The sequence below is a fragment of the Calliphora vicina genome, chromosome 2, assembly GCF_958450345.1.
Source record: "Calliphora vicina chromosome 2, idCalVici1.1, whole genome shotgun sequence".
Taxonomy (NCBI): Eukaryota; Metazoa; Arthropoda; class Insecta; order Diptera; family Calliphoridae; genus Calliphora; species Calliphora vicina.
The window spans coordinates 134,730,551-134,756,249 of record NC_088781.1 but is presented as its reverse complement, the minus strand read 5'-3'; the positions used below and the strand labels follow the sequence as shown (position 1 = coordinate 134,756,249).

General features: G+C 25.8%; 2 protein-coding genes across 2 annotated transcripts; one reads left to right on the top strand and one right to left on the bottom strand.

The window, feature by feature from the left end:
• Window positions 1-1,275: 1,275 nt before the first annotated feature.
• Window positions 1,276-6,133, top strand: LOC135950894 (uncharacterized). The gene is made up of 6 exons (XM_065500418.1): window positions 1,276-1,764; window positions 1,833-1,986; window positions 2,207-2,340; window positions 2,406-2,540; window positions 2,626-3,858; window positions 6,101-6,133. The coding sequence occupies exons 1-6, from the start codon at window positions 1,276-1,278 to the stop codon at window positions 6,131-6,133; spliced, it is 2,178 nt and encodes a 725-aa protein (XP_065356490.1).
• Window positions 6,134-10,685: 4,552 nt separating this feature from the next.
• On the bottom strand, window positions 10,686-17,224 carry LOC135952146 (mucin-2-like). Its single transcript, XM_065501948.1, has 2 exons — window positions 17,068-17,224; window positions 10,686-12,697 (listed from the first exon to the last, which is right to left on the bottom strand). The coding sequence occupies exons 1-2, from the start codon at window positions 17,110-17,112 to the stop codon at window positions 10,844-10,846; spliced, it is 1,899 nt and encodes a 632-aa protein (XP_065358020.1). The 5' UTR covers window positions 17,113-17,224; the 3' UTR covers window positions 10,686-10,843.
• Between the last annotated feature and the right edge of the window lie 8,475 nt (window positions 17,225-25,699).

Below are 25,699 nucleotides of genomic sequence, written 5' to 3'. Positions count from 1 at the left end.
TAAAAAAGCTTTAAGCTCTTTAGAAAAAATTGGATTAAAAATTTTGAAAACTTTCAAAAAAAATTTAAAATAAACAGATGGATATAAGAAATAAAATAATTTTAAGTGTAAATAGACAATATCAGTCTGAAAGCTTAAAGCTTAATAAAAAAACTAAAAGAAAAGTTATTTTTTTTTGTATATAAAACTATTTAAACTAAAATCATATGTAATTAATATATGGCAAAATCTTTGTACATTAAAAGCATCAATGAATAAGACACTCTAAATAGCATAACAGTATTGGCAACATAATAAATTTTAAGTTTTTATTAAAAGCTTTAAAATAAAATATTAGTTACTATAAATATCCAAGAACTTAGAGGCAATTGAAACGCAAGTTTTAGGAAAGACGCTTTAAAGCTTAAAAACATTAAAATTTTTTTATAAGCAAACAAGTTTTAGTTAAAAGCTTTCTGATAAAAACTTTAAGCTTTTTAGAATAAAATACTTCAAATAGCACAAAAGCCTTGAAAACATCAATAAAATAATTCAAATATTATTTTGTTTGTGAAGAACTTTTTAATTTTTGTATTTATTATTATTATAGCTTAAAGCTCTGTGGCATTTTAAATGTAAAAAAGGTTTACCAATGAAGTCATTCAAATCAGTTGGCTCTAAATCGTTTAAAATTCAAACTTTATGATAAAAGCTTGAAGCTGTTTGATAAACACTATTTTAAATTTGAAACAAATATTTAAATTTTTTGAAAACTAGCTCAATATGGTCAACTCTGCTTTAAATACACTTTTTGTAACCAAATTTATTAAAACGTAAAGAAAATCATTATATAATATGAAAACAAACTTAAAGCTTTGTCAAAAAATTAGATTTGTTTAATGTACATTCATGCGTAAAGCTTTTTAGTATATAAAAGCTTTTATAAAGCTTCACAAATCATTGCTAAAGTTGAGGTGAACTAGAAAAAGCTTTAACAATTGTTATTTTTATACTCTTTACACTGGAATAGGTCTTCTTATGAAGCTTTGAAAGTTTTCTCAAGAAAGCTTTTGAATTAATCTAAATAATCTATTTATAATAACATAATTTTATTATTTATCTTTCTTTCCTTTAGTTTTGTGTGGTTCCTGTTCAAGTTTAACTATTTAATTGATATACAAGCCTTTTTGTTTGCCACTAAAAAGCTTAAATTATTCAACATTTCAAATAATATTATTCAACAAATGCTTATTGTTTTATAAACCATCATACAATTGCCAATAAATCTATAAAACTATGTCGTCACCTCAAAATAATAATGATCACAAAAGCTCTGAGGGCTGTCATACACTCTCACCCCAACTGTTGATACATCATCATCAACAACAGCAACAACAACAACACCAACAACATTTGTTTCATATGCAGCAAATGCAACAAATGCAAAACTATCAAAAACAACAACAGCAGTTGCAACAGCATCAAGACATACAAACGAAACCTACATTTGACTCTGATAGCTGTTTGGCACAAAAACGTAATCTTTATGCCATTAAAGAGCAAATCGAAGACGAGGATGAAGAGTTGGGTGAAGAAAATAAACGTCAAGCTAGTGAAGCATTGGATGTTGCATACGATGCAGATGTTGATGATGATATACCAATGTGTAGTGGTGTGACAGTTGTTATGACAACCACAGAGAGTTGTGATAATGGTAGTGGTGTTGGCAATGGTGCTGCGGAAAAAGCCTTAAGGGTGGAGGAGGAAAGGCAGCATATCTATGAGGTGAGTTAAGAAGAAAGTATTTTTATGAAGTGAAAAGTATAATTGGAATTTTTATTTATTTAATACAGCTTTTCCAACCCTGGGCTTTGAAAACCTATGGCGACCAGGCCAAAACTAAAACCATTACCATGCGCAAAAAGGTTAGAATCTTGAAGGCTTTGGAAGGCAAAGAGCATAGTCGGCCGGATAGTTCCAAGTTTAGATTTTGGGTTAAAAGTAAAGGTAAGTTTCGCACAAGATTTTAAATAGCTGCTAAAAGCTTAAAATACTTATTTATAAAAAGCTTTTAAAGCTTTTTAGGCAAAACCAAAGCATATTTTCCGGATAAGGTTTTATATTTTTAAAGCTTTGAAGCAAAAGCTTTCAAAAAACAATAATTAGCTTTTTAAAGCTTTTATTAAAAGTTTGTTTTATTTTTGTTTTAATCTTAAATAACATTTAGGTTTCACCACTAAACGCCCTGAAAGCTTTGAGGATGCACCCTGTACACCACGCCCTATGAAACCTTTAGCACCCAATGCCATACTTTCCGACAATCCGGCTGATGTGGATCTTTATGTGGCTTCTACCAATAAGGTAAATAACAAAGCTTTTGAAAAGCTTCCCATAAAAAAGCTATAAATATTGTTTTTTTCTTTTAGGATTTCCAAAGTCCCTTGCGTCATTATCGCAAAGTGGCTGTTGTGGAAGAATTCTTTGATATCATCTACAACATACACATGGAATTGGGCGGTAGAAGTGGCATGCATGCGGGACAAAAGCGTACATATCGCATAGTGAGTCGAGAGACAAAAGAAATTTGTTTTTATACTCTGCCATTAATCGTAATTTTATTAACATATTCTTTTAATTTATTTCTAGATCTCCGAAACCTATGCTTTTTTGCCTCGAGAAGCCGTCACCAGATTTCTTTCCATTTGCCCTGAGTGCAAGAAGAACCTAAGACCTTCTTCTCCCTCCACCTCAGCTCAAGTTAGAGATGAGGTGGTGGCAGTGGCACCAAATGAAAGCTCCTCTGAATTGGAGGTCTTAAATTATTCCTCACACACTGAAAGTTCTTTGGAAGGGGGATCCACTACAAAAACTTTAACAAAATTACCAGCACCTTTAGCCGCCTCTTTAGGCCAGCCTATAAGTTTGGCTAAAAAACGCAGATATTCTAATCCAGATAATAATTCTAAAGCTTTTGTTGCCCCTGCTGAGCTGGTAGATTTAACTCAATCTTTACCCAGACGTAATTCAAGTCCTATTATCAGTTCGGGATCTAGTAATATACCGCCACCAACTCATGCTTCCTCTAATTTACCCAAAATAAGAGTTAATCCTCATTTGCAAAGACCCTTTACCCCACCCTTAATGGAAGGTTCGGCTTTTGCCCCTGCTCATTATGGTTTTGGTTATGATTTTCATTTTCTTAAATCTCGCGATAATTTAATGCGTTATTATGATTTTATGCGAAGAATATATTCAGGAAATCTTTTAATGCCTCCAGCTGTTAGTACCGCTCACTTACCACCCCCGCCTCCTTTGGCAACTGTTATAAATAAAGAAATGTTACCCTCATTACAAAAGTCCTACTCTAAACCTTTAGAGCCTTTGCACTCCACTTCTTCCTCGGAAGATGATGCTGACAATATCACTGTGCTATCAGCCAAAAGATTTAAAAGCTCTGCCGAAAGCTCGCAAACAACAAAAGCTTTAACATCCTCCGGTCACTTTCAAATACCAGCAATTGCTACAGACTTTATACAACCCACACAAATCCGTGCAATTAATCTGTCCAAAAATTCTTCTCCTTCTACTTTCAGTGACAATGAGAAATTAGGTTTCGAACCCAAGACTCCCCAACCCATCATTAACATACCAACGCCTGCAAACATTTCAGCCACTTCAACACCCACTTCAGTTAAAAAGGAAGCAGTAACTCCACCAAGAGCTTTCTCACACACAAGTCTGCGTGTACCTCAAATGCGTTCGGTTTCAACATTGGCTCCCTTGGATTTTGAACGTTTGAAGCCTATCACCTCCACATATCTGCAGTTAACACGCAGCATGGGCTTAAGCGATGAAGAGGCTTTGCGTTTTGACAATGTGGTAAGTAAAGATTTTAAATATTCTTTGTAGAGTTTAAGAGAATTCAAATAGAATATGAATATTTTTTTGCTCAGGAATTAAGGTTTAAGTTATTTTCTATTCAATATTTGGTTAAAATTCTGAAATATTATAATTTTTTAAGAGTTATTTCGATGAGGGAATTCACTTATATTTCGCTGAATATTTTTCTATAAAACATTACAGAGCTATATCTGCTTCTCTTTAAGAGAGAAAATAGCTATTTCTCTAAGAGAGAACTGTTTTTCTATAGAAAATTTTGTTTCCAAAAGAGACATTTTTCTATATTAACAAATTTTGTCTCCTGGAGAGAAATTTTTCTGTATAGAAAATTTTGTCTCCTGGAGAGAAATTTTTCTCTGTAGAAAATTTTGTCTCCAGGAGAAAAATTTTTCTCTGTAGAAAATTTAGTCTCCAGGAGAGAAATTTTTCTCTGTAGAAAATTGTGTCTCCAGGAGAAAAAATTTTGTCTCCAGAAGAGAAATTTTTCTCTATAGATAATTTTTTACCCTGAAGAGAAATTATTCTCTTTAGAAAATTTTTTACCCTGAAGAGAAATATTTCTCTATAGAAAATTTTATCTCCTAAAGAGAAATTTTTCTCTATAGAAAATTTTATCTCCTAAAGAGAAATTTTTCTCTATAGAAAATTTTGTCTCCCAAAGAGAAATTTTTCTCTATAGAAAATTTTGTCTCCCAAAGAGAAATTTTTCTCTATAGAAAATTTTGTCTCCTAAAGAGAAATTTTTCTCTAAGAAAATTTTGTGTCCTAAAGAGAAATTTTTCTCTATAGAAAATTTTGTCTCCTAAAGAGAAATTTTTCTCTGAAGAAAATTTTGTCTCCTAAAGAGAAATTTTTCTCTATAGAAAATTTTGTCTCCTAAAGAGAAATTTTTCTCTACAGAAAATTTTGTCTCCTAAAGAGAAATTTTTCTCTATAGAAAATTTTGTCTCCCGGAGAGAAATTTTTCTCTATAGAAAATTTTGTCTCCCGGAGAGAAATTTTTCTCTATAGAAAATTTTGTCTCCCGGAGAGAAATTTTTCTCTATAGAAAATTTTGTCTCCCGGAGAGAAATTTTTCTCTATAGAAAATTTTGTCTCCCGGAGAGAAATTTTTCTCTATAGAAAATTTTGTCTCCCGGAGAGAAATTTTTCTCTATAGAAAATTTTGTCTCCCGGAGAGAAATTTTTCTCTATAGAAAATTTTGTCTCCCGGAGAGAAATTTTTCTCTATAGAAAATTTTGTCTCCCGGAGAGAAATTTTTCTCTATAGAAAATTTTGTCTCCCGGAGAGAAATTTTTCTCTATAGAAAATTTTGTCTCCCGGAGAGAAATTTTTCTCTATAGAAAATTTTGTCTCCCGGAGAGAAATTTTTCTCTATAGAAAATTTTGTCTCCCGGAGAGAAATTTTTCTCTATAGAAAATTTTGTCTCCCGGAGAGAAATTTTTCTCTATAGAAAATTTTGTCTCCCAAAGAGAAATTTTTCTCTATAGAAAATTTTGTCTCCCAAAGAGAAATTTTTCTCTATAGAAAATTTTGTCTCCCAAAGAGAAATTTTTCTCTATAGAAAATTTTGTCTCCTAAAGAGAAATGTTTCTCTATAGAAAGACAATTTTCTCTTTGGAAATTTTTTTGTCTAGAAGAGGAATTTTTCTTTATAGAAAATTTATTCTCTAGGAAAGACATTTTTCTCTATGAATATAATTTCTCTGTAGCAAATGCTTTCTCTAATAGAGAATTGTATTTCTATATATTTTTTCTTTATAGAAAATTTTCAGTTTTTTTAGAGAAATGTTTCCTATAGAAAAATTTCTTTTTTTTTGGAAAAAATTTTAATTTTTTTTAAATTTTATAGAAATATACATTTTTTTTATTCAAAAAGGATTTCATTTATTGTTATTTCTTTTTAATTCCTTTGTTAACTTTTAATGACATTGTTTTTTTTATTAAATCTTTGTTTTTGTTTGCCGCAGTTTTTTTATTGATTTAAATTTATATTAAATGGCTTTTTTAAACGCGTAATAATTAGGCAGATTTATATATAGTTTTTAAAAGCTTTGTTTTTATAATGTGTTATTGCACTTATATTTTAATTAGTTTTATTATACTATTATTTTATTCATAATTTTAAATTAAAAAAATGCTTGCAATTGCTTTATTTATAATATTTATTTGTTTAAAAACATTATGAAAAAAACAAAAATATATTTTTACTAATCTAGTTTATCTCTTCTATGACATGCCTGGCTTTGTAAACATAAAAAACTATATACCAACCTACCGCAAATGCCATCAAAATGCTAAACAAAAATGAGCAAACTAGAAAATACTTACCAAAATTATGCTACAAGTTGTGGATAAAAGTAGCAGCTAGAAAATATGCTGCAAAAGTTGTTATAAAAGATAACTGCAATACCGCTATAAATACAGTTTTGGAAATGAAACATTTAAGCAATAGTACAGACAACAACCTTTTAAATTAATTATAACTTATTTTAAACATTTGTTTAAATAATGTGAAATTAATTTAATTTCTTTTGAATTTTTTATTTACATATTTCTTGCAATAGCCCAGTTCCTATATATTTTGCTTCAAAAAATATAATTTTTAAGCCTATTTTTTTTGTTAATTTATTTAGTTTTCTTAGATCTCGCTTTTTTATTTAATTTTTATTTGCTTTATTTTAATTTATTTGTTTTTTTATGCATTTTTGTTTCTTTTTTTTTACTTTTTTTATATTTTTTGAACAGCTGAGTTTTTAATAAAAAAAAATTTATTTAAAATTATCTATTTGTTTTGGCTTTTTATTAAATGCGGCTGGCTTAAATGCTGGCTTTGTAGTGGCTTTTATTAATTTGTTTTAAATTTAAGTTTTTTTCTTAATGACTAATTAATGATTATTAAATTTTAAAATTGAAATTAAATTATTGAAATTTTTTAAATAAAACTGAATTGTTTTAGTATTTAAAAAAAAAAGAAAACGTAAATTTGTTTATTTATTTTTGGAAAACCTTTGGTATCAAAATTTGTTGATTTTAGTAAAGAATTTTACAGATTTGTTGACAAAAAAAGGTAAGTTTTAAAATAAGTATTTTAAATTTGATATAATTTATTAATTTAAGGGGTATTCAACAATAACTTTATTTACATAATAAAATTTATCTTATTACCATTATATAAAGTTTCTTTAAACATTTTCAATTCATTTGAATAAGTTGTTGAAATATTTGACAAAATGGAGTGACTGATAATCAATATTTTAGATTCCTTTAAACAATGTTTTATTTTGAAAATGAAAACTATTTGACATCTTTGTTTAATTTAGGTTTGTTTCAAAGCATTTTCAAAACAATAATTTGAAATTGTTTTAAAGTGTGTTAAACAAATTCTTAAAATATAATGTTTACTCTATGAGATTTATGGAAGAATATGCTAGAAAATAATCACTGCAAATTATATCAATATCACTGTTACTACAATTTGATTTTAGCGAACATTAAGGAATGAACATTTTTAGTATAATTTGGTCTTTAGAGGGTGTTCCACTGCAGATTGTTATTTACTAAATATATTACTTCAATTTTACCAATATCGTCTTTCAAAAAATAGCTCAAAGGTATATTTTAGTAAAATTTGGAAGTTTTTTCACCAAACTACTGTTTTTTCGGCTGTGCCCAATCTTATATACCCTTCACCAAATTGTACATAAAAATATTTTTATTAAACAAAATTAAATTTTTTTTTTCAAATTGTTTTAAAATTTTTTTTTAATTTATTTAAAAAAAAAAAATTTTTCCCAATTTTTTTTTTTAATTTTTAAAAAAAAAATTTTTTGAAAAAATAATTTATGACAAAAAAAATTTTTTTATAAAAAAAAAATTCGGGTTGAAAAATATTTTTCCCGATTTTTACCCATTGTAGGTCCAACTTACTATAGCCTTATATACATCGTTGCAATGGACTTTGAAATATCTATAATGAGATATCCATATTGTCTATAGTAATGACTTAGTAATCCAGATATAGATCAAAAATCGACGTTGTCCCGGTATTTTATGGGCCGATTTTGTAGATATTAAATAGCAACCGAGCCGGAAGAATTCCCAACATATTGATGTATGAATCCTGTATTTAAGTTATTTGGGGGCATCGGAAAGTTGATTTCAACATACAGATGGACATACGGACATGGCTTCGCTATCTATAACGATCCAGAATATATATACTTTGTTGGGCAAATGAAATATGTAGAATCGGAATGACAAATTTATATACCCTTGCCACGCATGGCGAAGGGTATAAAAAGAGAATATGTTTTTCTCCAAGAGACAAAAAGAGAGACAGAAAAATTTTCTATAGAAAATAGTTTTCTGTGATAGTGAAAAAGATTTCTCTTAAAATATATATATTTTTTCTCTATAATTTGTTTTGAGAATAAAAATTTTAGATAAAATTACTCTCAAGGGACTGAGAAAGAAATTTTTTAAAAAAAAAGTGGGAAAGGAACAAATTTTCTGCGGACCAAAATTTTTTATTTTAAATTTTGCGATAAAAAAAATCTCATTGTTAGAGAAAAAATTTCATTACAAAAAAAAATTGCTCTTAAAGAAAAATTATTAAATAAAAAAATTTCTCTAGTAGATAAAGAATTTTTCTATAGTCAAAATTTTGTTCTTAGAGAAACAATATTTCTATAGAAAAAATCACGTTCTTAGAGAAAAATTTCTATTTAGTAAAAATTTCGCTCTTAGAGAAACAATTTCTCTAAAGAAAAATATTGGCTCTTAAAGAAAAAATTTAGCTATAAAAGTAAATTTCGATCTTAAGCAAAAAATGTTTCTATAGTTCTTAGAGAAACAATTTTTCCACAGAAATTATTTCGCTCTTAGGGAATCTATTTTTCTACAGAAACTATGTCGGTCGTATTGAAGGAATTTTTCTATTAGAAAATTTCTTAGAGAAAAAATTTTTCTTAGATGAACATTTTTTCTATAGAAATAACTTAGCTCTAGAGAAAAAATTTTTCTATAGAAAAAATCTCGTTCTAGGAGAACATTTATATTTAGAAAATTTATATTCTGTAAAAATTTCGCTCTCAGAAAATCAATTTCTCGAAAGCAAAAATTTAGCTATAGACAAAATTTCGCTCTTAGATACTAAATTTTTCTTTAGAAATAATGTCGTTCGTAGAGAAAAAATTTTTCTATAGATATATATTTTCTGTAGAAAAATTCGATCGGAGACAATTTCAGTCGTAAAGAGGGAATTTTTCTATTAGTTAGAAAAATTTATTATAGAGACAATTTTTTTGTAGAAAATATTTCGGTTTTAGATAACATTTTTTTCTATAGAAACAATTTCGCTCTAGAGAAAAAATTAGATGAACAATTTCTCTATAGAAAAAATTTGCCTCATAAAGAAAAAAACTTAGCTATAGAAAACATTTCTCACTTTCACAAAAAAATTTTCTATAGAAAAAATATCGAAATTTTTCTTTAGAAATAATGTGATCTTATACAAGCAATTTTTCGATAGAAATAATTTCGCTCTATAGAAAAAATATCGCTCTTAAAGAATCTATTTTTTAATAGAAACAATTTCGTTCGTAAAGTAGGAATTTTTCTATTAGGGACATTTTCTTAGAGAAACAATTTTTCTGTAGAAAATATTTCACTATTAATGAATCTATTTTTCTGTGGAAACAATTTTGCAGTATTTCTATTAGAGAAATTTCGTGGAGAAACACTTTATCTGTAGAAAATATTTCGATCTTAGATAAACATTATTTTATAGAAAAATTGTCATTCTTAAAGAAAAAATTTTTCTATAGAAAACATTTCACTGTTAAAGAATCTATTTTTCTTTGAAATAATTTTGCAATATTTTAATTAGAGAAATTTCTTGCAGAAACAATTTTTCTATTGAAAAACTTTCAATCATTGGAACATTTTTGTAGAAAAATTTCGATATTAGTGAAAACAAGTAAGAGAGCTATATTCGGCTGTGCCGAATCTTATATACCCTTCACCAAATTATACTTTAAAATCCATTTTTTTAAATATTTTTAAGTATTTATTTTATTTTAATTGTTTTTCAAAATTTTTTTTTTTTTGAAATTGTTTTTTAATTTTTTTTAAAAAAATTTTTTTCCAAATTTTTTTTTAATTTTTTTTTTTTTGGAAAAAAATGTATGACAAAAAAAAATTTTTTATGAAAAAAAAATTCGGGTTAAAAAATATTTTTCCCGATTTTGACCCATTGTAGGTCTACATCGTTGCAATGGACTTTGAAATATCTATCATTAGATATCCATATTGTCTATATTAATGACTTAGTAATCCAGATATACTAAATCAAAAATCGAGGTTGTCCCGGTTTTTTGCTCATATCTCCGTTATTTATGGACCGATTTTGCTGATTTTAAATAGCAAACTTCTCGAAAGCATGTCTGACAGAATTATTGAATATTTGGATCCCGAAGATACCTGGGGTCTTCAGAAAATTGATTTCAACAGACAGACAGATATACAGACAGACGGACATGGCTTAATCGACTCCGCTATCTATAAGGATCCAGAATATATATATATTTTATAGGGTCGGAAATGAAAAATGTAGAAATTACAAACGGAATGACAAACTTATATATACCCTTCTCACGAAGGTGAAGGGTATACAAATTTTATATAGAAAAATGTCTATCTTATGCCCATGACTTCAACAATTCAATATCTACGGGTAAAAATTATCAAATATTTTTACTCCATTAAACAATTTTCAAATCAATAAATTCCAAAATATATATTATTTAATTTCGTTTTATTTTGCATAAATTCAAACAATTATTCTCAATTATGTACCAAATTATGGCCAAATATGTATAAGGTTTTCTTAAATTCTATAGCATACTTAAGGGATTTAATTATATACATTTATAAAGCATTCATTATTACCACCAAAAACCTCATTTATATGGTTTCGGTCTGGGCTTTTCATGTCTCTCCACACCTCTAGGAGCACTCAAAACAAATGTAGCTGTCAAAATTTCACCATTGTCATCGATAAAGGTTTTCGAGTAATGACCATTCCTGGAAGTAATGTCGAATTTCGTTAAACCCAAAAGAGCCAAGAATTCGGAAATGGGACTTAGCTGGGGTGCCAAAGGTGCCAGATGTGATGAAGAAGGTTGGTAGGAATTAAAAGTATGTGCAGAAGGTGCTGGTGCTGGTGGTACATAATGATGTTGCACGGGTGTTATGTTTGAAGCTGGTTTTGCAGGCACCGTATTCACTTTGTAGGTGGTGGTTATAACGCGACCATCTGGTTCGGTGCGTGTTTTTGTTATGGTATCTCCATCTATGTTGGTTATATCGTCTGGACTAATGCCCGCCTTTCTCAAAACTTCTTGCATTTGTGGATCCAAATCCTGGAGAGCGGGCTTTTCGGGTCCAATGTGTGTCTTAGAGAAGGTGCGTATATTTTTTTGGGGGGTAAAGATTTCAATATCACCCTCAATGGGTTTTATATTATTTATTTTCAAAACCTGCTCTTTTTGGGTGCCGGGTGTCAAGTGGGCTGGTAGATTTCTAAGTATGGTTTCATCGGCCGGTTTGCCATTGTGTAAAATATCCATAACTGGCAAATCCTCGATATTGATAACCTTGTGCTGGGTAGAGCTGGGCGTAGGGATGGTTGTTGTTAAATATTGCGGTGTTTTGGTTTCAGTTTTAACAGTGGTTGTGGCTGGTGCTGCATTGGTTCCAGCTCCATATTGGTTTCTTAGGAAGTCATCTAAATTTGGCAAAGGCTTGCGTGGCTGTGCATGAAATTTGGGTTTGGCAGTTGTTGTAGTTGTGGTAGTGGAGGTGGTGGTGGTGGGTTTTGTTGTAAATTCTGGCCAATCCCAGGTTCTGGGTGTCCATGCAAATGCTTTCTTTGTCGTGGTTTCAAATTCAGGATCTGCCACTACCTCCCAGCCATCTTCAGAATCTTCAGGATCTGCTGTATCCCAGGATGGTTCATAGGAATTGGGCCAATTAAAGTTGCCTATTGAAGGGAATCTTGGTTTATTGTTAAAATCCTGTGGATCTGGATTGTTGGAAGTGGTGTGTATAACATGTCTTTCTCCATTCGGTTTAACATAAGTTCTAGTACTTGTTCTTGTATTAAAGTTAGTTGTGGATGGTTGGTGTGCAGCAGTAAAAGATGTTTCCGGATCTGAAAATTCTGGATTTGAAGAAAAAGTTTGTACAGTTCTTCTTTCGCCATTAGGACCCGTAAATGTGCGGGTAATAGTTCTATGCGAACTACTAGATGGTGCTGAGTATGGTTTCTCCTCTGGAAATGAGGGGAATGGTTTGCTAAACCAATCTCCACTTAAATCATCATCATCCAAGACGGTCGATGCTTTTGGTTTACTAACACCAATAGTTTGTGTCACCTTGCTGCCATCGCTGTCGGTAAAGGTACGTGTCACGGTTCCGGTGGGGGATTTTCTTAGGTCATCTATGGGTATAGAATCGGGTATGTTATCGGAATTATAGACATAACTATGCCTTTGTGATATAAGCGATTTGCTGGATATACTGCCATCAGGTTCTAGTTTGTAAGTGGTTGTTTTGGTCCTACCACCGGGACTGGTGGTTGTTCTGACTACTGGTTGTTTGGTGCGCAACAATTCGGCTACAGCATCACCATCCATGCCACGCTTAATGGCGGCCTCTATAATCAATTGGTCACGTGAGGGTTGGCTGGGTGAACCAAAGTCTATAGTTTCAGCATCGGGATGACCGTAGAAGGCTAAGGCACAGGTTAGTAGCTGAAATTGAGAAGATAGAAACATTTTTTAAAGTTTTTTTTTCCATTAAGCTTAATAAATAAAACAGTAGTTTTGAGGAAATATCGAGGATAGGAAAAACAAGTAAGAAAGCTATATTCGGCTGTGCCGAATCTTATATACCCTTCACCAAATTATACTTTAAAATAAATTTTTTGATGAAAAAAATTCGGGTTAAAAATTTTTTTTCCCGATTTTGACCCATTGCAGGTCCAACTTACTATAGCCTTATCTACATCGTTGCAATGGATTTTGAAATATCTATCATTAGATATCCATATTGTCTATATTAATGACTTAGTAATCCAGATATAGATAAACAAATTGGTCAAAAATCGAGGTTGTCCCGGTTTTTTGCTCATATCTCCGTTATTTATGGACCGATTTTGATGATTTTAAATAGCAAACTTCTCGAAAGCATATCTGACAGAATTATTGAAGATTTGGATCCCGAAGATAACTGGGGTCTTCAGAAAATTGATTTCAACAGACAGACAGACAGACGGACATGGCTTAATCGACTTCGCTATCTATAAGGATCCAGAATATATTTACTTTATAGGGTCGGAAATGAAAAATGTAGAAATTACAAACGGAATGACAAACTTATATATACCCTTCTCACGAAGGTGAAGGGTATAATAAAGGATTAAAAGCTTTTTTGTTAGCTTTTTCGGTTTTTAAATATTTAAGCTATTATAAAAACCCAAAAACTTTTAATTTTAATATTTCCAACGTTTTTTCTTTTTAAATAATTAATAAATTTCTTTGTTTAAAAAGTCAATAGTTTCCTTTAATATTTTGATATATATGAAGAGCTCTACTTTTCTCTACACAAAACGTTTACTATACAATAATATAAAACGTTTAACAGTTTATTATTTAAATGTTTAAAACGCTTGCCTTTGTAATGAAGAACATTTAGAAACTCATTCAAAACCTGATCTAGAAATTTTCAAAATTAGTTTTAAATTGAAAGCTTTAAGATTAGTTGAAGCTTTTAAAAAGCTTTAAGTTTAAAAATTAATTAAAATAAAAGCGTAGTAGTGAGATAATTTTTTTTAAAATTTTAAAGAATTATGAAATACATATTTGAAAAAGATTTAAAAAATACATTCAATATGACAATTTACAGCTTTTAGTATACAAAACCCTTTACCGTTTTAAGAAACTTTTGGTATAAAAAACATTACTTATTCTAATTGTTATTGAGCTTTATAATGTTTAAAAATTTTAAATTTTAAGATTTCAAAAGTTTTTTACATAAAATATAATTCAATTAAAATCAGTTTAAAAAAGTTTTAAAGCTTTCAAGCCCTATGAAGCTTTTTACTTATAGAATATTAAAAAGCTTCAGAAAATTTCATATTAAATTTTAAGAATGTATAAAAAGCTTTAAGGAATATTTATGTAACTTTTTAATTAAAGAAAAAGCCTTGTGTAAGCTTTTGGTATTAAAAATAATTTAATAAAGTTTTTTTAATTTCTAAAAAGCTTAAAAGCCTTTTTAAGACATTATGAATTTTAATAAGAGTTTGTTTTGTTTATTTCGAAACTCATTTAATTCAACATAATTGCTTGAAAAGCGCAGAGCTTTCATAAAGCTTTAAAGTTATTGAAAATCTTTGAATTGTTTCTAAAAGTAAAATTATAAATCTTAATTTTATTTAAAAGCTTTTTATTTGGAATATTTAAAAAACCTTTTAAAAGCTTTTAGTGTCAATGAATTTAATTAAATTAAGAATATACACATTTAAATAATAATCAAAAGCTTTAAAATTATATAAAGCTCAAAAGCTTTTCGGAATCTTTATCAAGCTTTTACCAGACACACAATCAATTTAGCATAAGTAATTGCTTAAAAAAAATACAGAACTTTCAAAATTCTTTAACTTTCTTGATAAATTTTCAATGTTTTCTAAACGTAATTTTCATTTATAGAAAAATATACAAATTCTTTAAAACATTTGGGGGATTCAAACGGTCTGCTAATAGCTCGTATTGTCATAATGTCGTAAAATATTTTTTTAGTTTAAACAAATTCTTGTTGTGCTGCAAACAAAAAAAGTGTTATTTTATGACAAACCAATAAACATAGTTAGAAAAGTATTATTAGTTTATAACTTTTTTGTTTGAAACCCAACAAAAATTTATTTAAACTAAAAAATATAATAATGACATTATGACAATACGACCTAATAGGAGACCGTTTGAATCCCCCAATTATCTAACAAAATACGCTAAGTTTTATAAAGCTTTTAAGGAACTTGCAATATTTTCTAAAAATTATTCTCATACAAATTGGTAACACAATAGCTATGTTTTAAAAAGCTGCTGTGCTTTAGCTTTTTTAGAGCTTCCATATTTCATAAAAATTGTTTTCTTATTTTAAATTTTTAAACTTAACTTCTTTAAAACCTCACCGAACTTTCAAAAAGCTTTGGGAAGCTAAAAGGAATTATCATTTCAATATTTTGTAAGAAAAATAGTTTGCTTATGTAAAAACTCAAGCAAAGTTTTCAACAATGTTAAATTTTGGAATATTTATACAAATAAAAGCGTTTGCTTTCTATATTTTGTTTTTGCGACCCCACGAAGTATATATATTCTCGATCGTTATAGATAGCGGAGTTGATATAGCCATGTCCGTCTGTATGTCGAAATCAACATAACCAAATAACTTACATACTAGATTCATACGTCAATATATCCGCCATATATCCGTTTCCGTTACTATTTAAAATCGAGAAAATCGGCCTACAAATGGCTGAGGTATAAGGACAAAATCAGGACAACCTCAATTTTTTATCTATATATGGATTACTAAGTCATTAATATAGACAATATGGATATCTAATGATATATACTTTAAAGACCTTTGCAACGACGTATACAAAGCCATAGTAAGTCAAACCTATAGTGGGTCAAAATTAAGCAAAATATTTTTTAACCAGAATTGTATATTTCATATTTTTTTTGCCATAAGGTTTTTGTCTCTAATAAATTTTATTGTTTTTTTTCAAAAATTAAAAAAAATTAATTTTGAAAAAAATATTTAAAATTAAATTTTTTAAAAAAATAGTTTGACATAAAATTTGTTTCACTAAAAAATAAAAAAAAAAATTTTTAAAAATTTGAAAAATAATTTTTGGAATAAAATTAAAAAAAAAAAATATTTAAAATTTTTAATTTAAAGTATAATTTGGTGAAGGATATATAACATTTGGCACAACCGAATATAGCTCTCTTACTTGTTAAAATACTTAAAATGGTTTAAATGTATATAAAGCTTTCTGAGAGCTTTGATAAATATTAAGGTTTCTAAATGGATTCTAAAAAAGCTTTCTTAAGAAATATATTTCTAAACAAAGATTTGACTAAATGCACCTCTGAACAATATAATTTAAATATCTAGCGGTGTAAAATCAGAATATTAGAAAATTGAGAGTGTTTTTTATAATAAAATATTATTTTATCCACGATTTAAGCCAATATTTCACACAAAATTTGTTTTATAAAACTTTGAAAAATAAAATAGAAATTTCTTTATGAAGAAAAGGAAGAGTTTTTATAAAATGTTGTCTAGGAAATCAGTTTATTATTTTCAAATATTAAATGACTGCTAAGCTTTCCATAGCTTTTACTGAAAGCTTGTTAAAATAACTTTCATTTCATAATATTTTTGCTACACTGAGTTTTTAGTTATTATTTATTTGTTTTTAGTATTTTTTTTTTTTAAATTCTCAAAATACATTTTATTTGCCGATTAAATAGTTCAAGGTCGAGACTGCCGGGATTAAACCAAAACATAACATTATCTCTAAAGCTTAAAGGTTTATCGTTGATATTTTATTTTTTTGATAGACGGCTTGACTCTTTTCTTGTTGGGGTTTAAACGCAGATAATTTGTTTTCGAATTTTATTTTAATAGAAAATTTTAAATATTTCCGGCGAATTTTTTAAATTTTTAAAATATTAATTTGTGGTTTAATTTAAAATTTAAGGGGAATTATGATTGGGATTTTTCAATTAATTATATCAGTTTTAATTAATGGAATTTTATATATTTTGCGCAGTTAGTTTTAATTTTCGTTTCCATATTTCGTCATCACAATTTCACTGTTTCGGAATTTATAAAAAATTTAATCAATTTGTTTCTATATTTAAAAAAACAGACTTGAATAGACTTTATTTATTTTTAATTAATGTTTTGGAATAACACTTATCATTGGCACAAATTTTAGTTAATTTTCCCGAATAGATCAGATTAATTCAAACACTTTTGTTCAATTCCTCTTTATGTGTCTCTTAATTCTATATTAAAATTATTCACTTTTAGATTTTTTTTTTACCTGTATCACTAAAATTATTTTAAAAATATCTTTTATAGTTCCCATTTTTATTAATCTTTCTTTCTATTATTCAAATTTCTTTATATTTTATTTTGTGGTTAAAAAAATGATGTTACTTCCTCTAAAGATGTTTACAAACTAAATACATTTTGTTCATCCACAAATTATTTCTATACAAAATTAGAAATTATATTTATTAATAAAGATTATTAATAAAGAAAATCAGTTTTAAACAGCCGCTACTGATAAGCTGTTGTTTGGTGTATGAAATTATTTAAATAATGTTTTTTTCATCTAAATACCTAGAAATGTTTTTTTTCAACTAATAATTAATGAGGTTATCTTTGTTCAATAATATTGAGAGAAGCTTTAAACTAATTACAAAAAAATAATCTATTCTCTTGTTTATTAGATTCAGTTCTTTTAAATAACAGTCTAGATTCTAGATTTTAAATTCATCTCTTATGTTGCTCCCAAATATTAATTTTTTTTTTAAACAAAATGTATTTTTTGTTGTTTTACTATTTATTTGCGTTGTTGTTATTGTTTGCTTTTTTTTTCTTCTTCAAAATAATAAAATATTAATCATTTCTTCAATCACTACCTGCTAAATTGTAGACAACAACAATTTTTTTGTTTATATTTTTTTTTTGACCATTTCTATAAAAAATATGACATAAGCTTGAAAATTTAAAAATTAATTGAATTATTGTTGTTGCTTAAAGACAGCCAAGAATAAATTATAATAATTTCTTTATAAAAATACAATACCAGAGAATATAAGTTATGTTAATTCTATCCATGCATATGTCAGAAACTCAAAATATTATAAGTTATTTTGAAATTAATGTTGGCCACCATTCACCATAATTCCCAATATATAGCCATTAAGAAGATATAATTACTCTTTATATATAAAATTACTCAGAACCTATAAAATCTGAAACACGAAAGTTTCGGTAGTAGTTTAAAAATTCGCTACTTGCAATGATTTCTAGTCAATAAATGAGTAGCATGTTTAAATAATTCATTAATTTTAAATAGATATTTTTTATATTAGTCAGATTTGTTTGTTTTCATTAAAAATATATTTGGGCAAATCCCATTTTATTGAATCAAAAAAAAGAAATGTAGCAAAAACAAAAAAAACAACAATAATGAAGCTTAATAATCATTATAAAATAAAAAATTGGAATATTGGTTTAAATTAGCACTAAATAGTTTATTGAATTATGTTAATAGACTAACAAAAAATCAAAAAAAAAAAAAAATTCACCTTAAGAAAGTTAGGAATGAATCATCATGTCAAACATTTTTGAAAACACAAAAAACCCAGCTGGAAATTTTGAGTCACTAATTTTATACTTAGACAGTTATGAAGTTATAAAATCATAAAGTTATATAAAGCTATAAAGTTATAAAGTTATAAAGTTATAAAGTTATAAAGTTATAAAGTTATAAAGTTATAAAGTTATAAAGTTATAAAGTTATAAAGTTATAAAGTTATAAAGTTATAAAGTTCTAAAGTTCTAAAGTTCTAAAGTTCTAAAGTTCTAAAGTTCTAAAGTTCTAAAGTTATAAAGTTATAAAGTTATAAAGTTATAAAGTTATAAAGTTATAAAGTTATAAAGTTATAAAGTTATAAAGTTATAAAGTTATAAAGTTATAAAGTTATAAAGTTCTAAAGTTCTAAAGTTATAAAGTTATAAAGTTATAAAGTTATAAAGCTATAAAGTTATAAAGTTATAAAGTTATAAAGTTATAAAGTTATAAAGTTATAAAGTTATAAAGTTATAAAGTTATAAAGTTATAAAGTTATAAAGTTATAAAGTTATAAAGTTATAAAGTTATAAAGTTATAAAGTTATAAAGTTATAAAGTTATAAAGTTATAAAGTTATAAAGTTATAAAGTTATAAAGTTATAAAGTTATAAAGTTATAAAGTTATAAAGTTATAAAGTTATAAAGTTATAAAGTTATAAAGTTATAAAGTTATAAAGTTATAAAGTTATAAAGTTATAAAGTTATAAAGTTATAAAGTTATAAAGTTATAAAGTTATAAAGTTATAAAGTTATAAAGTTATAAAGTTATAAAGTTATAAAGTTATAAAGTTATAAAGTTATAAAGTTATAAAGTTATAAAGTTATAAAGTTATAAAGTTATAAAGTTATAAAGTTATAAAGTTATAAAGTTATAAAGTTATAAAGTTATAAAGTTATAATGTTATAAAGTTATAAAGTTATAAAGTTATAAAGTTATAAAGTTATAAAGTTATAAAGTTATAAAGTTATAAAGTTATAAAGTTATAAAGTTATAAAGTTATAAAGTTATAAAGTTATAAAGTTATAAAGTTATAAAGTTATAAAGTTATAAAGTTATAAAGTTATAAAGTTATAAAGTTATAAAGTTATAAAGTTATAATGTTATAAAGTTATAAAGTTATAAAGTTATAAAGTTATAAAGTTATAAAGTTATAAAGTTATAAAGTTATAAAGTTATAAAGTTATAAAGTTATAATGTTATAAAGTTATAAAGTTATAAAGTTATAAAGTTATAAAGTTATAAAGTTATAAAGTTATAAAGTTATAAAGTTATAAAGTTATAAAGTTATAAAGTTATAAAGTTATAAAGTTATAATGTTATAAAGTTATAAAGTTATAAAGTTATAAAGTTATAAAGTTATAAAGTTATAAAGTTATAAAGTTATAAAGTTATAAAGTTATAAAGTTATAAAGTTATAAAGTTATAAAGTTATAAAGTTATAAAGTTATAAAGTTATAAAGTTATAAAGTTATAAAGTTATAAAGTTATAAAGTTATAAAGTTATAAAGTTATAAAGTTATAAAGTTATAAAGTTATAAAGTTATAAAGTTATAAAGTTATAAAGTTATAAAGTTATAAAGTTATAAAGTTCTAAAGTTCTAAAGTTCTAAAGTTCTAAAGTTCTAAAGTTCTAAAGTTCTAAAGTTCTAAAGTTCTAAAGTTCTAAAGTTCTAAAGTTCTAAAGTTCTAAAGTTCTAAAGTTCTAAAGTTCTAAAGTTCTAAAGTTATAAAGTTATAAAGTTATAAAGTTATAAAGTTATAAAGTTATAAAGTTATAAAGTTATAAAGTTCTAAAGTTCTAAAGTTCTAAAGTTCTAAAGTTCTAAAGTTCTAAAGTTCTAAAGTTCTAAAGTTATAAAGTTATAAAGTTATAAAGTTCTAAATTTATAAAGTTATAAAGTTATAAAGTTATAAAGTTATAAAGTTATAAAGTTATAAAGTTATAAAGTTATAAAGTTATAAAGTTATAAAGTTATAAAGTTATAAAGTTATAAAGTTATAATGTTATAAAGTTATAAAGTTATAAAGTTATAAAGTTATAAAGTTATAAAGTTATAAAGTTATAAAGTTATAAAGTTATAAAGTTATAAAGTTATAAAGTTATAAAGTTATAAAGTTATAAAGTTATAAAGTTATAAAGTTATAAAGTTATAAAGTTATAAAGTTATAAAGTTATAAAGTTATAAAGTTATAAAGTTATAAAGTTATAAAGTTATAAAGTTATAAAGTTATAAAGTTATAAAGTTATAAAGTTATAAAGTTATAAAGTTATAAAGTTATAAAGTTATAAAGTTATAAAGTTATAAAGTTATAAAGTTATAAAGTTATAAAGTTATAAAGTTATAAAGTTATAAAGTTATAAAGTTATAAAGTTATAAAGTTATAAAGTTATAAAGTTATAAAGTTATAAAGTTATAAAGTTATAAAGTTATAAAGTTATAAAGTTATAAAGTTATAAAGTTATAAAGTTATAAAGTTATAAAGTTATAAAGTTATAAAGTTATAAAGTTATAAAGTTATAAAGTTATAAAGTTATAAAGTTATAAAGTTATAAAGTTATAAAGTTATAAAGTTATAAAGTTATAAAGTTATAAAGTTATAAAGTTATAAAGTTATAAAGTTATAAAGTTATAAAGTTATAAAGTTATAAAGTTATAAAGTTATAAAGTTATAAAGTTATAAAGTTATAAAGTTATAAAGTTATAAAGTTATAAAGTTATAAAGTTATAAAGTTATAAAGTTATAAAGTTATAAAGTTATAAAGTTATAAAGTTATAAAGTTATAAAGTTATAAAGTTATAAAGTTATAAAGTTATAAAGTTATAAAGTTATAAAGTTATAAAGTTATAAAGTTATAAAGTTATAAAGTTATAAAGTTATAAAGTTATAAAGTTATAAAGTTATAAAGTTATAAAGTTATAAAGTTATAAAGTTATAAAGTTATAAAGTTATAAAGTTATAAAGTTATAAAGTTATAAAGTTATAAAGTTATAAAGTTATAAAGTTATAAAGTTATAAAGTTATAAAGTTATAAAGTTATAAAGTTATAAAGTTATAAAGTTATAAAGTTATAAAGTTATAAAGTTATAAAGTTATAAAGTTATAAAGTTCTAAATTTATAAAGTTATAAAGTTATAAAGTTATAAAGTTATAAAGTTATAAAGTTATAAAGTTATAAAGTTATAAAGTTATAAAGTTATAAAGTTATAAAGTTATAAAGTTATAAAGTTATAAAGTTATAAAGTTATAAATTTGTAAAGTTATAAAGTTATAAAGTTATAAAGTTATAAAGTTATAAAGTTATAAAGTTATAAAGTTATAAAGTTATAAAGTTATAAAGTTATAAAGTTATAAAGTTATAAAGTTATAAAGTTATAAAGTTATAAAGTTATAAAGTTATAAAGTTATTAAGTTATAAAGTTATAAAGTTATAAAGTTATAAAGTTATAAAGTTATAAAGTTATAAAGTTATAAAGTTATAAAGTTATAAAGTTATAAAGTTATAAAGTTATAAAGTTATAAAGTTATAAAGTTATAAAGTTATAAAGTTATAAAGTTATAAAGTTATAAAATTATAAAATTATAAAATTATAATGTTATAAAAATATACAAAATTTAATTTTCTGTACCGATACGGTCATCTTTAGCAATCTTTAGTTGCCCAACATCTCCTGCAAACAACATATATTTAACTGACCAATGTTAAGATACAGAATTGTTGAGACATATAAAGTTATATATAATCGGCACCTGTCCCCGAGGATAACAGACCCTTCCTCGTTTAGTCAGTCTAGCTTATAACTAGCTTTCCACAAAAAATTCATCTCAACTTTAATAACACAAATTTTTATACTTTTCAAGTTTTTCTTTAGATTTTCATAATTTTTGTTTTATTTTAATCGTAATAATTCCCCTAGATTTCATATATTTCTTCATTTTAAGACACTAATTGTTTTCTGCTTAAGAAAAAAACCTGCTCCTTCTTTTTCTATTAAAGGAACCAAAAGAACTACAAGAGTGTGGGGCTAGGGTAACAGTAAAAACCTGAAAAAAACATACAGAAATTCTCCAAATAAGGAAGAAATTCATTAGTAATACAACTTGTAGATGAAGAAAATTATTTAAAAGGCCACCCCTCTCTATGACGACGTTGGCTGATACTTATTTTTACCAGTTCTATTTCGTTTTTCTTATTTTTTTTTTCTATTTTTTTTTTTAAAACAACTACAGAGTACCAGTAGTACTCAACAAAATTGCAATTTTCCTTATGAATTTTTGTTGTAGTTGTGCGAGTACTTTTTTTTGTAATTTTCCATTTTTGTTGTTACTGTAGCTTAAACTTGCATTTGTTTGTTTCCTCTAGAATAACTTCGATTTTTTGTGTGAGTGTCGGTGTTGGATGTGGGAAAAGAATAGAAAAAAAAAACAAGAAATAGTAGAAGGGAACCATGATGGGTAGCTATTGTAGTAGACAAGCCATAGAATGAAAGTACCAAGTCGTTCGTAATGGCTGCCTAGAAGTACCTCTAGTTAGAAGAAAAGAAACAAATATGAAAACATACAGTGACTAACAAAAGTTATGCCACAAAGCTTAAAATTTATTTACACAAAACTGCTTTTGATTTTAAGATGAAGAACTTAGAAAACTCCATCGCGAAATCTTTTTCTACAAAAAAACCTTCTTTAGACCACCGGCTGAATAATTATCTTACTCATTGTCGTCAATACCAATTTTTACCATTAGAGTAGTAGTTTCTACAGATATGAGTACGTACATCTTACACACAAAAAAATCCTGACTGACTATGACGACTGACTACAATCTCATCTTGTGTAAAAGGCAATAGCAAGAAAGGACGAAACGAAAAAAAATCTAGCGTTTCTTTAATAGAAAAAAGGGTGCCCTTGTCTTAAAACTGCAGCAACAACAATTACAAAAATAAGGATGAAAAAAAAATACAAGAAATATTCTACAACTACAGAATTTTTTTTTCTAACAAATGATGATGAAGACAAACAAAATGAATAGTTAGAGAGAAGAAGCTAAAAAAAATTGTATAGCAACTAAGGAACCGAAAAAACAAAACTTACAGAAAAAACAGGGTGGGTATGTTTGCAGTCTTGTTATCTGGCAGAGTAATGGGTACGTACGTTGGCTTCCTTAATATCAAGAGTTCATTTAGTTGGTAATTTTTTACTCGTTTCGTCTGTTTCGCTTCCAATGGTTCTATCTATCTATACTTTTTATTAATGTGACGATGATAGTTGAGAAAAAATTTGCTAAAAAGAATTGAAATCCTTTAGTACAGGACGGCGCTGTTGTAAAGCTAAAAATTAAATGTTTTTTGGCACAAAAATGTAAGGAAATATATAAAGAATAGGGAAATATTAAAGTCTGTAGCCACAATGTGTAAATAGGGTATAAAAAATGCAACTAAAGTAGGATTTTATATTTAAGAACTTCTTAATTAATAGCCTACTTTAACTTTATATTGTTACTTTATAACTTTATAGCGTTATAACTTTATAACTTTATAACTTTATAACTTTATAACTTTATAACTTTATAACTTTATAACTTTATAACTTTATAACTTTATAACTTTATAACTTTATAAATTTATAACTTTATAACTTTATAACTTTATAACTTTATAACTTTATAACTTTATAACTTTATAACTTTATAACTTTATAACTTTATAACTTTATAACTTTATAACTTTATAACTTTATAACTTTATAACTTTATAACTTTATAAATTTATAACTTTATAACTTTATAACTTTATAACTTTATAACTTTATAACTTTATAACTTTATAACTTTATAACTTTATAACTTTATAACTTTATAACTTTATAACTTTATAACTTTATAACTTTATAACTTTATAACTTTATAACTTTATAACTTTAAGAGCTTTAATAGCTAAGTTAAATACCTTGTAAAAACCCCTGTGTACTACAATTTTAATTATCTTTTTGCCTACAACCCCTTAAGCTGAAAATATAAAGGAAACACTGAAAACATAACTACCTGATTTTAATTTTTTCACAAGTAAGTTTTCTAGTTATTTTTGCAAAAATTAAAAAAAAGTACAAGATGACTGCAATAATGAAGAACTTAATAAATCTGCAAATTGTTGAACTATTTTTTTTTTTTTTTTGTAAAGTAAATAAAAATTCCTGAATGCGTGCTATTTCCTCGATTTACTAAAATAGTCATAATTACATCATAAGATTTTTATTTTTTTTTTGCAATTTGGTACTGTCATGTTTTCCCTTTACAAATCTTTGCTTGATTACCAAACACTTGTGACAAAATGGGAAGAGAACAAAAAAAAAAACTAGAAATCACCATTAAATTGTGTTTTTATATTGAACGCCTAAATGTATACTCCCACAAATATGCCAACATTTTTATATGGTTTTTAACCGTCGAACACCTTTACAATGAGTTTTCTTTCTTTTATTTATTTTTTTTTTGTTAAAGAGTTTTGTTTATTTGTTAGAATGTATGAATGACTGCATTCATATTTCGTATCCTTCTTTTGGTTTGATTTTTTTGATTTTTTCCTTTTAAGAGTTTTTTCGTTATTACATGATCCCCCATAGTGTTACAACAATTTAACTAACCTCTGGTATTTAGTTTTAGTTTAGTTGTTTTTTTTTTTGCTTTCCCTCAACAGCAAACTTGTAGTAGGTTTGCTTTTTGTCCTGTGCCGATGTGGAGTGTTTTTTAGGCATAGAATTTTGACAAAGACAGAAATATTGTTGAAATATTTTGCAAAAAGAGAGTGTAGTCGAAGCTGGGGACAGCTATAGAAGTTAAGTATTTGTTTCATTTAAGGGGAATTGAAATGTTTAAAAATGTTGCCAGCAACAATGTTGCTTAATTTTTTTTTTTAATTATTTTGGGATTTATTTATTTGTTTTGTATAATTTAAATAGTTTTTTAGAATTTAGCTGATACATGTTGCCAGCAACAATGTTGCTTAACATATCTCTCGTTTTGTTTAATTTATTTTGTTGAGGGAGTTTCAGAACTATTCTTTATAGCAAATCCAAATTATATTTAAGGGACATGTTGCAAAGTGGTTTATTGATATTTTAACATGTTGCTGATACATGTTGCCAGCAACAGTGTTGTTTTGCTTGTTCAATTATTTTGGAACTGACCTTTTTTAATATAAATATATAATATATGATACATGTTGCCAGCAACAATGTTGCGAAACATTTGCTAAGATTTTTTCTTTTAGGAAGTTCAGAAAATATTCTGTTTCACAATTCCTAAGATTGTTGT